The sequence below is a fragment of the Dicentrarchus labrax genome, unplaced genomic scaffold, assembly GCF_905237075.1.
Source record: "Dicentrarchus labrax unplaced genomic scaffold, dlabrax2021, whole genome shotgun sequence".
Taxonomy (NCBI): Eukaryota; Metazoa; Chordata; class Actinopteri; family Moronidae; genus Dicentrarchus; species Dicentrarchus labrax.
The window spans coordinates 13,165,957-13,179,648 of NW_026136724.1; the positions used below are offsets into that span (position 1 = coordinate 13,165,957).

Here is a 13,692-nt window from a genome sequence, read left to right on the forward strand (position 1 = left end):
TAGTACATGTTGTTTACCATAGTCCTTCAATTCACCTGCTCTAATGTCTCTATTGCTGTGGTATTTGTACGGTCGCTGGATGTGTGTGCGTTTCTTGTGCACACGTGTACACAAGCACACACAGAGACACTGACGTAGCAATAGATAGCCTCACTCTTTGAGGGAATAGTTCAACATTTTGGGAAATATGCTTACTTTCTTTTCATCTTTTCTTTCTCCTTCTCTTGGCAAGAAAGCAAATAAGTCTTTCCCCCAAAAGGTCAAACTATTCCTTTGAATTGTTAAAAAAAATGAAGTGTATTGTCGTCAAGAGGGACAGAAAAATATAGTGTTTTCGAAAGGTCATGCATATTTTCACAAATTACAACGACACTAAAAATGACATGTCTTTTAATGTAAAAATGCATGTCCGCTTGTGTTGTGTTGTGAGTTGTGTCTCATGTAACATTCAGTGTGTGCATCATGGCAAAAGCCGCTGTGTGCCGTAACTGACTCTAAACAGCTCACACACACTCAAACAGAAAACTGATAAAACATGAATTTTGTATAGGCAGAGAAGGGAGAGCACTTCCCGGTGAGCCATGTTGATCTGTTTGAAACGAGGCCTTGCAGATACACGACAAATATCCGTGCAAGCAGGTTTGGCGTTGTGGGGTGCCAGTGGAAAAATAATAGCTAGACACTCACAGCAGAAAAAAAGATTAGGGCAGTTGTGGTCTGGATTTATTTAGTTGTTATAAATAAAAGCAGATTTCTTCTGTGATAAATAAAAAAGTCTCGGCTCAGTCTCAGTTGTCTTACAAGGAGGTTCTTTATTACAGCACTGGTGCCAGGAAGCCCACTTCACACAACGAATACAGTTTAGGTGTCAGCTTGACAACAACCCTTCCACAAGCCTAGTTATACCCACACTGCCAAGGTCAAAGAAAGGGGCCCTTCATAGCTATTATATCTTCTTCTCTAAACATCCAAATCCAGCCTGAACCAGAGACACCCCAAGGTCTTCCAATTTTTACAACTGAACAGTCTGTTAAGTTGCACGTCAAATGTTGCTTTGAGTTATTCAACAGATGATTTGACAGTGATTCAGCAATTTTACATATATATTTCAGTCATTTTCTACCACAGTCTGATAAACACGTACTCTTTCTAACTTGAGTTACTGTGAAAACGTGTGGTGCAGTGTCTTAGCAGTACCAGAATTGTTCTGGACCTTCTTATTTTTGTTTTAAGGCAGTCTATCATTAACAAATTATTGTCTCCTCATTAACGTTTAAGGTAATTTGGAGTAGATTTCTGTAATTATACGTTGCCATTTTGCCACTGTGCAAATACTGCCACTCCTACAAATACTACTAGTGGCTGAGATACCGCTATATCAGAACAGTTGCACACATGTTTTGTGAAATTTGATTCCTCCCTCCAAGTGTCCCTTGTGACATAAACATGTAAAAGTCTAAAGTGAGATTCATGCTTCTCTGCTTCTGCAAGATTAGAACAAAAACAAGGTTTACTGTCATCAGGTCTTTCGGTCTGTCTCATTATTGTTGAATCTCAGTTGTCTAATCATTGGTACACGAGGGCGTAGGTAAAACAAATGGCATGACCCTTTAAGTGGACTGGTTCACATAGATGTGAGTGCGAGGCGTGAAGCTGCCAATTACCAGAAACAGTAACTTTTATTTTCAGCAGTAGAGGTCAAGAAAAGTGCAAAAAGAACTTGTTTACAACACAACACAGAACAACAGAGTATGGCCTAAAAAGAAAGAAAATGTGTTTTTTACGCTAAAATGAACCACTTCTTCTTTTGAAACATGAATTTCCCCTTGAAGTGTGAATCACAATATTGCACATTTCGTTTAAATTTTTGCCTTCAGTCATTTCGTAGGAATAAGCATTCCTTTTTTTTTCCTCAAATGGTGCATATCTCGTGCTGCTACAAAGCTCTTCATACTGGCTTTTACTTGGTGTGAAACGTCTTTGAGGATGACTAACTGTTCCGCAGCTCTGCTCTCAAACAACAGACAACCACAGGCCAAGGGGTGATGTCATCACTACTCTGTAGACAAACTAATTGACTCTTTCTTTTTCTTCTCTCTCCACCGCTGTTTGCTTTTCACTCTCTTCTTCACTTGTTTCGGTTGATCATACTTTACTTTTTTCTTTTTTTTTCTCTTATGGGCCCTCGCTCTACCTCTTTCTTTTCTCCTTTGTCTGCCTTTCTACTCCTTACCCTCTCTCTGCTACTTCACCTCTCTCTTTGACCCTCCCGCCTTTCTTTCAACTCTTTTCCCACATCCTCTCCTTTTTCCCTACCTCCTCCCTCTCTTATCTTTCCTCACCTCTCCATCTCTCTCTCTCTGTATCAATCTCTGCTTCTTCCTCTTCAGTCGATACTCTCGGAGGTGGAACAGGCTGTGTAGGAGGAAGTGCCGGGCAGCGGTCAAATCACAGGTTTTCTATTGGCTGGTCATCTTCCTGGTTTTCCTCAACACTCTGACCATCGCCTCTGAACATCACCAGCAGCCTCAGTGGCTAACCGATGTACAAGGTACACAAGCACACATTCTTGTACACACAAACATACCTCTTTTCATTCTGATTGTAGCTAAATTGTTCACTTTTTTGCAATCTCCTTCCTTTTCTACATCTCATATTTTGCCATGCCTTGTCCCTTTTTATTCCACCCTTATTTCCGTTTTCCAATCCCTGCCACTTTCCTCTTTTCTTTCCCCCTCAGACATAGCCAACAAGGTGTTGCTAGCACTCTTCACTGGTGAGATGCTGTTGAAGATGTACAGTCTGGGTCTGCAGGTAGGTGGCTAACAGTAATGTTAGTTTTTTTCTATAAAAAATGTATTTTTCAGTTCAGTCAGACAGTAAAGAAAAGTGTAACTTCCATTCTTTATTCTCCTGTACTTGCTAACTTAAATTTCACTTCTCTCTTTACTCTCCACAGGCATACTTTGTTTCGCTCTTCAATCGCTTTGACAGTTTCGTAGTATGTGGAGGAATTCTTGAGACCATTCTGGTGGAAACCAAGATCATGTCTCCTCTCGGCATCTCTGTGTTACGTTGCGTACGCTTGCTGCGAATCTTTAAAATAACCAGGTTAATATGGACATTTTTAAAATTGAATTATTGAACAGGGTTTTGCTGACAGAGAGTGTGTGTTTGTGTACTTTTGTCCTTCCACACACACATATTTGAAAGTCACCTACTGCTGTACTAGACAAAGAAAGATAATAGCAACTTTTATATTATGAATTGTCCTCATGATGCCTCTGTTTTTGCCCATACACATATATTAACTGGACGTCCCTCCCCCAGATACTGGAACTCCTTGTCCAACTTGGTGGCCTCCCTGCTAAACTCTGTTCGCTCCATCGCTTCCCTGCTGCTCCTGCTCTTCCTTTTCATCATCATCTTCTCCCTGCTCGGTATGCAGCTGTTCGGGGGAAAATTCAACTTCGACGAGACCCGACGTAGCACCTTTGACAACTTTCCCCAGTCTCTGCTCACTGTGTTTCAGGTAACGATACTCCAAATGTCCCTGGTCTATTTTCTCTTCCATCTTGTTTTCCATTTGCAGTTTGTATCCATAACATGATGATCTTTGTCTCCTCTGTACAGTACAAAAACGTTTGTAAGTCATCTAGTATGAGTCTTACAATGAACTGTACTATATCACTGTCACAAGGGTGAAAATTCCTTCCAATGAAAATCTACAAAACTCTACAAAGATCTTCATCCAGAGGAGATTTTTATACCATTTCTTTCTTTCTCAGATCCTAACAGGGGAGGACTGGAACTCTGTGATGTATGATGGTATCATGGCATACGGTGGACCGTCCTTTCCCGGGATGCTGGTCTGCATCTACTTCATCATCCTCTTCATCTGTGGAAACTGTATCCTGCCATACGTAAAAACAGCTATAAAACATAGCTATAAAGCTATATAATGTGAATCTAAAGGGATGTGGAGGTATTCTGGAGGTTACTGAGTATGTCTACTCAAGCAGCTGGGAGTTCAGTGTCTTTCAGATGCAGAAAGGTTGCTAATTATTCACTTATCCTACCAGGATTGTTTGCAGCCAACCACGCTGATGATCTGATGGGTCAGCAACATCCTTAACTTCACCCCTCTGAACAGATATCCTCCTGAATGTCTTCTTGGCCATCGCTGTGGACAATCTGGCAGACGCTGAGAGCTTGACATCCGCACAGAAAGAAGAGGAAGAGGAGAAGGAAAGGAAAAAACTGGCCAGGTAAAGCCGAAAGAGGAAGAACGACAGGTGAACAGTTAGCTGAGGAAAAGAAAGGGAGGAAATTAAAACATTTTTGTGTCTGACCCACACCAGAGAAACTGGTATGGTAAGAGAGGGAGTAGGGGAGTTTGACCAATCTCATCAAGGCAGAGGTTTAGCTTACAGCATCCTAGATAGTCAGCAATGCCCAGAGACAGAGTGCTGAAATCAAAGCAATGAAAATGCTTCACAATTAGAACATGAACTATTAGGTTTTAAAGACAGGCTGACATTTGCCTGCTTTGCTTTTCTGTCTAAACAAATTTAACTGGGTAATTTTAGTGTCTCATTGCCTACAAAGGTCATTTGTCAACAATGGTAATGTTAGATTTTAGTGCCACTGAGGAGGATAACATTCCCCTCAGTGGCACAAATCATTAAATGTCTCCTTCTTGGTTGCAACCTGTATTGATCTGAGGAAAAAGTGTGATGAAAAACAACCTGCTTGCTCACTATCCTTTTGGTTTAATTATAACATCACAGCCACCCACTGTGATTGAAATACACAGTGATTAAAACACATATGCTAAGTTTTTATTCTGTCTTTCTGGCCTTAAATTATGCGATTTGAAACAAATCTGTGGATTAATAAGGGGCTAACAATGCTATGGGTAGCACAGGGAGAAAGATGCTAAAGGTGAGGATCTTCTTTTCCTCCTTCTTTCTCCAGGTTGGCCAGTCCAGAGAAGCGCCATAACAACGAGAAGCCGCCTCTGGAGGAGGAGAAGAAGGAGAAGATAGAGCTGAAGTCCATCACTTCTGATGGAGAGACCAACACTGCTACTAAGGTACACAGAGACACAAACATATCAAGAAGGACTAAAGCCACAGATTTAAATAAACGCACAAATGAGCAAATGTGTACGTAGTCAGAGAAATTAATGCATTGGCAAATGCTCTCCCTCTGCAGATTAACATGGATGAGTACTGTGGAGATGAGAGTGAAGAGAAGAACCCATATCCTGCCAATGATTACATAGGTAACACATGAACCAGATTTGTGTACAAAGGTGCAATTTTTCCTTTGTGTGACTTTCTGCTAAGGCACTCATACTTAGAGACTTTAAGCTCCAGTTTTCCTACTTTTTCACACCACTTTATATCCTCTCCTATTCTTTCTCTCTGCTTTGTCCCTCTTTCTCACTATTATCCTTTTCCTCCCTCATATCAGGAGACGATGACGACGATGAGCCAGAGATGCCAGTAGGCCCTAGGCCACGGCCACTCTCCGACATTCAGCTGAAGGAGAAGGCCATTCCCATGCCCGAGGCCCGCGCTTTCTTCATCTTCAGCCACACCAACAAGTAAGAGGCCTTCTACCTACCTAATTTCTTCCCCCTCTTCCTTCCTCTCTGATGTTTCATCAGCTCTCGGGCTGTTTCTCTCTGTATTTTTCCATGCTCTTATTTTTGTGAAAAAAGACTCAAATATGATTCTCTCTCACTCTCCTTAGATTCAGGGTTCTGTGCCATAAGATCGTCAACCACAACATCTTCACCAACCTCATCCTCTTCTTCATCCTGCTCAGCAGCATCAGTCTGGCAGCTGAGGACCCGGTCAAAAATGACTCTTTCAGAAACCAGGTAACACAAATACAAAAGAAAACCTGTCTTAAAGTGTCAATACAGTATATACACGTAAAAGGCCAAGTGTACATTAAGGCATGGACAGAGGCATTAATAGTCATCATTAGTTGCCCACACACATTCATTCTTTGCTAAATGGATTATAGCCGACAGCAACATATAGAGGAACCAAAGCTTATTGTGACTGGCTGGTTACACTTAATGAGATTTCTTCCAGAGTAAAGCAACTGTGATTAACTTCATGTTAAGAAGATGTGCAATGCCTGTTAAGCTTTGTTTTGTCAATTTAAATAAATTTTTTTTCACTTAATATTATAGTATCTGTTATGTACGCACACGGCAAAGAATTATATTATTTTTATTATATTTTTATGTTCAGTTTAAGTTACACACACGTGTATTGTCAGCCTTAAGCCAAACTCTAAATACCCCAAAGCATGCACTATTTGCACTGCAGTTGCATACACTAGTAATTGTCACCATATTGTTTATATATTAATGTTGTTTAGTGTTTGATGTGTAATTTGTGAGCTGTAGTCTAGTGTAAAGACTGATGACGATGTGTGCTCTATCTATTTTCTTCTATTTAGTTTCTTCTTTCATTGAGCAAAACAAATAAAGATCTTTTTCTTGTATTTTTCCTTGGCTATGGTATATTAGTCTACCTCAATTAACCTTCGTCTGAAACTTTAATGAAATAATATATCCTGTTTTTCAGATTCTGCTCCATTTTCAAAGTCTATTTAAGTCAAATCGGAATTCATTATCCTTGGACCTGAACCTCAGCATTATTATTTCAGTATGTTGTGGAGTCATCCAGGACTCTGCTACAGTTGAACACAAGTTCAGCCAAAGGATTGCATTTCCTCCTGTTTTTCTCTTTATTTCCACTGTGTAAACAATTTAGTCTAGAAATAGTTGTGTTGTTACAGGTGGAGCCTAAAAAGTAACAAGAATGCCAAATCGTTTTTTTGTTGAGTTGTTGAGTTGAGGTTTTGAAGGTTGCTGAATGGACAACCTCAGCTCAGTCACACTTTTATCATAGTTTGTTATTGTGGCAAATACAACTGATGACATAATGCCTCATGATGTTTCCTGCTCAATCAGAAAGTTATTGGGCATGAAAAAAACTGTGTAGTTTTCAATCCCAGGAATGCTTTTTGTGTATCACGGTAATAGTATCTCTAAACTGAAAACAATGATGCTCTTTGTTGTGTTTTCAGATCCTGGGCTATGCAGACCATGTCTTTACTGGACTCTTCACCATAGAGATCATTCTTAAGGTAGTATCTAATGTTTATGATGTAGGGTAAATGGGACATATAATCTGCAAATGCTACAGTATGAACATTTTCCACGTATAAGATCGAGAGATGAAGAGACTTAAGTTTTGCTGCTGACAACAATAGTTGATGTTTGATGTGCCTAGTGACAAGGCGTTGCTGCATCAGGGCAACAACAATTTATTTATTTTTTAATAAGGTTAACGTTCATTAAAGTATTCGTCCTTGGCAGTAAACACTTCCTTAAAGACAGTTAAAACTAATACTTTCAGATACTATTTAATCCCCGATCAGTGTTAAAGGTAAGGCAGTCAGTATCTCTGCCCTCTGCACGGTTCAATATCCTAAACTGTGATGTAATCCTTCTTTATTTGACTCTCAAATATGAACTTTGACCCCTACAGATGACAGCCTATGGAGCCTTCCTCCATAAAGGGTCATTCTGTAGAAACTATTTCAATATTCTGGACCTGGTGGTGGTCAGTGTGTCCCTCATCTCGTCTGGGATACAGTGAGTGCAAGATAATGTTTTCTGATGCATGTTTTATACTGTTTTTACTGTTCCATTATACTGCTTTAGCATTTCAGTCAGACTTTTGTGCACTGATATTACCAACATTATTTGGCAAAAATTCCAATCGATATCACCAGTGAAGCTTACAATATCATCTGATAAGCATTTACGTTATTACATGCTAAGAGACTGGACTAGATAATGACAAGTACATGAGAATCTAGTCCAGTCCAAGAACTAATAAATCATGTTGTAAAGTGGCTAAGTGGGGAAATGTTTTCATTTGTAAACTGCCTCCTGCTTCACACTTCTCTCTATTCTCTAACAACTTTACACTTCATTACTCCCAATCCCCTTCTCTCTTTGTAATGTTTATTAAAAAATGTTCTCTGCTTCTCGTAGCAAATAACTCCTTGAAATGCTGTGATATTTTCTGATGTTTAATATGCTATACTACACTCTCTGTCTCTAATGCTTAATAGACTAGACTTCTCGACGTAAGTCCATATTAGCCCGTATTAATAACCCCCTTAACAGACCTTCACCTTAACTGTGTAAAAGTGTCACTCTTTTGATTTGGTATTTCTATGGTCTTGGAGAGTTAAGTCGAAAATCAAGACTGTAATCTGTGATGTTATCAGCAGTTGTAGTTTAGTGGGACAACACTGTATTGATAATAAATGGATGATTTGTTATTAGTAACAAACAGTATGCTTTTACGCTTATAAATGCTTCTTTACAGGCATCAGCATAATTAATTTTGAACGAGAGAATGTTTTTATTAGAAGGGGGTAAATTATCCTGGGTCCTCTAATACTGTAGTCACTTTTCATATCCAGTAATTGCTAATAAGTTTGTTTATCTATTCTTTGTGATAGATTTGGGGCCAAGTCAAATTCACTTCTAATATTTGTGCATAAACTGAACTCTCCCAGGCTATAGAAATTATACCTGAATGCTAAAACTTAATGGTTTTTGCCTGTTAAAAGTAGTTTGTGTGTGGGATTTTTCTTGAATATATCACAGTCAAATTAATTGTGATGCTGTTGCATTTAGAAGTAAACTGTAAACTGCTTTTTACTGCAGTTCCAGTATTTGCTGTACCTTTGCTTTGAAACTCTTTTGCTATTGTTACTACCCAATAATGAAGTATCTCCCTGAGATGTATCTGTATCTTTATTTATATGTTTCCATTTAAGTAACAGTGCACGTTGAAATAAAGCTGTAGGAAAGCAGGATGGAAATGTTTATGAGGAGGTCAGTAATTTTAATATGCAAATGAAAACCAGTCCTGAAGCAAATTACAACATATAACCACATCAGATGTTTCTGCTGTCATCCTGGACAGCATGAAGTATGGCAAACATTAATTCACATGAAAGAACTATGGCAGAGTGGCCAATATTATATCTGGATGGAAACAGTGTTTTTGCTCTAGTTCGAACTAGTTAGAATCTGGCGGCTTGCAAGGAGTATAACAGGTTCACCATTTGCCTCAACCCAGTCAACTGAAGCACAACTATATAATATAATATTTTTATAAATGTATAAGTTACAGTCAAATTTTAGTTGACATGTATATGGATTGTACTGTCACTAGATATCTTCACAGCTGGTTTAACTGTGATATGTTACTGATAACATCCTACTCCACATGAACTACCTTTAACTTCCTTTAAACTTTACCTTTCTGTGTTAAAAAGTTGCGCAACAGGTCTTTCCCTTACTTTCTGTTTAAAAGTCGACAGAGTAATGTCACTCCCTTTAAATCACTCCTTTAACCATCTAAAAAGTCACTCCCTTGAAAGGATACATTGACATTTTGAATCCACTTTTTCCTTCTACCTTTGTCACACTATGGGAAAAAGTCTTTGTATTTGTTCTTCAGTTAACTGAATGACTGGCTTATTAGCTTTTCGCACTGAAATTAAACGTCAAAGATACTGGCAAGCTACATTTTTAGCATGTTATATACCTGTTGACTTTTAAGTAGTAATAATTACACTTAAGATTCCAATAGTTCAGATTACTGAAGCACCAATGTCAAAGCTTTTTCCAAACATGTATTGTAAAATTCAAAATGTCAAGGTATTCATTTAATTCTTTTGGTTAGTATGTAAAAGCTTTTCTTTTGAACCACTTCCTTTAAAAGGTCACACTGTTTGACCTTTGGATTGTACTGACACTCTCTTACAGCACAATAACTCTCTGTTTGCCTGTAAATGTCTGTTTGTGTCTTTGTGGTGGTCCATCTGGGTTGTACTTGTGTGTGTTTGTCCATGAACCATATGTATTTGTGTGTGTTGCGTGTATTGCACTATATTACATACACACTTTTACTATGATTTACTATCGTAGCCAATTTATGTTAGAAAGGGAAAACATACTGTCTTGATAGACAGTACTCTTAAGATTATTAGAGGAGGTGCTATCAGTCAATGAAACAAACATTTCTAAAGAAGTAGAGTATACAATAATTGATAATTAGTAGTAAAAAATGGACTTAACCAGATTTAGTAATGTGAACCTGTTCCAATCCCCTATAAAAAATGTGAGATATTATTAAACAAGGGTAAGAGTAGCTTAATTACATTTTGTAAGCCAAACTTGTCTCTAAAGAGAATCATGGCTACTTTCATTCATTATTTGTTTGAATGTTTTTAGGATTATTTTATATCATACTATCTTGATAATTTTAATTTCCTTAGCTTGTGTGTGAGTTGTCTTGATCTCCAGTTTCTTTCTTTGACTCATGCTGCAGTTTGTGTGAACAATCTTTAACACAGATACTACTGAACGTGCCTTAGGATGTGTGTTGTTCCTTGCAAATATGTCTTAACAGTAAAATATGTGTCAGTTTGACTGGTCAGCAGTTTAATCCCATGCGTGTTTCAGGTCCAGTGCAATTAATGTGGTGAAGATCCTGAGAGTTCTCCGAGTGCTCAGACCTCTGAGGGCCATCAACAGAGCCAAGGGACTAAAGGTTAGAGCACTCACACATATAATCATACACACATACTCTCTTCCTAACAAGACACACCCATGTACTCATTATCATATTTGGTGTGTTTTCCAGCATGTCGTGCAGTGTGTGTTTGTGGCCATCAGGACCATCGGCAACATTGTCATCGTCACCACGTTGCTGCAGTTCATGTTCGCCTGTATTGGAGTACAACTCTTTAAGGTAACAAATAAGAAAAGAAGGAAAGAAAAATGGAGGGGGGTCCTAAACCTCATGAAATGTCAAATGTCGTAATTGTGCTTTTTCCGAGTAATAAATATTTATGTTTTTCTATCAGGGCAAGTTCTTCTCCTGTACCGACAGCTCTAAACAAACTCAGGCAGATTGCAGGTAAGAGATCCCTCCTGCACACAAGCTTGTTAACTCTTTGCAGCGTAACTACTGGATAAAACACGTGAGTGTGTCTGTGTCTACTTGCATTTACAGAGGTTCCTACATTATGTACAAGGACGGTGATGTGGGGAAGCCTGAAAGAGCCCAGAGATTGTGGGAGAACAGTGACTTTAACTTTGACAATGTCCTCCAAGGCATGATGGCCCTATTTGCTGTGTCTACCTTTGAGGGCTGGCCAGGGTGTGTATCTACATACAGACACAATACATGTATATATTGATCTGCATATTGTATATATTGTTCACTTTTTCAGTTTGTCAGCAGTCTCTTGGTATCCTATCCTATCATTTCCGTCCTACAATCTTCATCTTCCTCCTTTCCTTCAATGAATCTACCTTCCTTCTCTCAGGCTACTGTACCGAGCCATAGACTCTCATGCTGAGGACGTCGGGCCCATCTACAACTACCGCGTAGTCATCTCCATCTTCTTCATCATCTACATCATCATCATCGCCTTCTTCATGATGAACATCTTCGTCGGTTTCGTCATTGTCACATTCCAAGAGCAAGGAGAGCAAGAATATAAGAACTGTGAGCTGGACAAGAACCAGGTACTGTTTTTGTATTACTGAATCTGTCGATGCCTTTGTGTGCGTTTAACTGCAGTTTTATGCTTTTGTTCAGCAGCAAGATAGACATGAGTTTTCAGGTTACAGTATAAGAATGACTGTGCTGTTCTGACTGAAGTGGGAAAGTCACTTTGTCATTCAGAAGGCACAGGGGAAAGGGAATGGAGGCTAGACAGTAGGGGGTGAGACATGGGAGATTCTGGACTGAGGCTGAACATGAGTTTTAGGCGGTGAACTACTTCAGGAGTCCAGCCAGGAGGGAGCTGCTGCAGTTCATACAGAAGATGAGACTGAAGCTCAAAAAGAAGGAGGCTAGGCCAAGTCTCTGCAGCTGTGTTCTCTGTGATGATCCATGTCTCACCAAGAGCATGGAAACGCACGGAGACGATGTAAGAATAGTCTGGGGTGGGAAAAGGCTTTTTTAGACTGCCAGCTTTTCCTCCGTTGTCTCAGTACAGAGAGACAAAGCGATGAGGAGTTGGGGAACTACATCACCAGACAAAATTTAAAGGCAAACGGCTGTGTTTGTGTATGTTCACATGTTGGTGTATGTGTCTGTGTTTGTCTTACAGCGTCAGTGTGTGGAGTATGCTTTGAAGGCACGTCCATTGCGACGCTACATCCCCAAGAACCCCTACCAGTACAAGGTGTGGTATGTGGTCAATTCCACCTACTTTGAGTACCTGATGTTCACACTCATCCTTCTCAACACCATCTGTCTGGCCATGCAGGTGAGTCTCATAGATGAATGCAAGCACACACTCACAACATGGGGAAATATAATAGTACAGGCATTAGACTACTCCCAGTCTTTGCAAACACTAATGAGTTGTTTATGTGATTTTGCAGCATCATGGTCAGACCATAAATTTCAACGATGCCATGAACATCCTCAACATGCTCTTCACCGGACTCTTCACTGTGGAGATGATCCTTAAACTGATCGCCTTCAAACCCAGGGTAGGTCCACTTCTCTAGCTGCAGAATAGAATAGCACTCTTGAACAGCACAGTAGAGCAGCATAGAAAATTGTATCTTCTGCATTCAGTAGGTTGAAGGTGAATATTTGATGAAATAAATGTCAAGTCTAGTTATTACTACTAATACAACATACAACTAATGGATATAATAGAACAGTAAAATTTATTTTAGCCATTGAATCCCATTGGTTGCAAATAACTGCTCACTGATGTTGAACTGTATATTCCCCATTCCTGTTTCATTTACTCCAGTTGATAATTATGATATTGTGGATTTGAAATGTGATTAGTCGACGGCATCGTGTGTTTTTTAATTTCACTGTTCCCTTGTTACCCTGCTGTTGTTGCTATGTAACTATGTGTTTATATTGGTCCAATCTTAGAACTTCCTGGTGCATCAGCTATTTAAACAATAACAGATGGGGATTTTTCCCCTTATTACAGCCGGGTTGGTGGAAAATCCTTGCACACAATCAATAGGGAAAACACAGTTTAATATTATATTTTTAGTCTTATCTCTACTGTTGCACCGTACACCTTGTAAATCAAAAGATTAGTATAAGAAAAAAAAGTTTCCCAGGTATTTTAGCATTCTATCCAGGATAACTTGCAACAGTACCAGTGTCACTTTTACACATAAGGCTCATTATAACCATCATGACTAAATTCAAAATACCCCAGATTTAAAAAATACCATTATTTTTAGTGTGTGGAGGAATTAATTTTACTTTTACTTTCTTTATTTTATATGTGAAGTTAATTGCTGGAAGGTAGTTGTTAGAATTAATGAATGTCATCCACAAATATATCAGTATTTGGGAGCCAGGGTCTTCTAATTAATAATTAAAACTTCATTTTGTTTTTTTCCAATTAGCTCTAAAATACAAATCATGTCCTACAAAATATGTCCTTTTATTAAGATGGATGACAGATGGTTATCTTGTAATACCTTTTGAAAATAATTATCTACTTGGACCAATTAGTCTGAGTAACATAAGACATGCTTTGTAGTATTTTCAAGCACAGACAGCCCCAGTT

General features: G+C 38.9%; 1 protein-coding gene across 15 annotated transcripts in view; it reads left to right on the plus strand.

The window, feature by feature from the left end:
- Positions 1-13,692, plus strand: part of cacna1c (calcium channel, voltage-dependent, L type, alpha 1C subunit) — a 185,502-nt gene that overhangs the window by 135,983 nt on the left and 35,827 nt on the right. For all 15 annotated transcript variants that reach the window (XM_051392190.1, XM_051392192.1, XM_051392191.1 and 12 more), the window contains 19 exons: positions 2,391-2,551; positions 2,741-2,814; positions 2,960-3,111; positions 3,331-3,532; positions 3,789-3,909; positions 4,154-4,268; positions 4,978-5,095; positions 5,218-5,287; positions 5,479-5,611; positions 5,761-5,890; positions 7,117-7,176; positions 7,581-7,687; positions 10,586-10,673; positions 10,767-10,874; positions 10,990-11,042; positions 11,139-11,285; positions 11,455-11,656; positions 12,247-12,405; positions 12,524-12,634. In XM_051392190.1, coding sequence (XP_051248150.1) covers positions 2,391-2,551; positions 2,741-2,814; positions 2,960-3,111; positions 3,331-3,532; positions 3,789-3,909; positions 4,154-4,268; positions 4,978-5,095; positions 5,218-5,287; positions 5,479-5,611; positions 5,761-5,890; positions 7,117-7,176; positions 7,581-7,687; positions 10,586-10,673; positions 10,767-10,874; positions 10,990-11,042; positions 11,139-11,285; positions 11,455-11,656; positions 12,247-12,405; positions 12,524-12,634 — 2,311 coding nt within the window. The remainder of the gene's footprint in view (positions 1-2,390; positions 2,552-2,740; positions 2,815-2,959; positions 3,112-3,330; positions 3,533-3,788; positions 3,910-4,153; positions 4,269-4,977; positions 5,096-5,217; positions 5,288-5,478; positions 5,612-5,760; positions 5,891-7,116; positions 7,177-7,580; positions 7,688-10,585; positions 10,674-10,766; positions 10,875-10,989; positions 11,043-11,138; positions 11,286-11,454; positions 11,657-12,246; positions 12,406-12,523; positions 12,635-13,692) is intronic.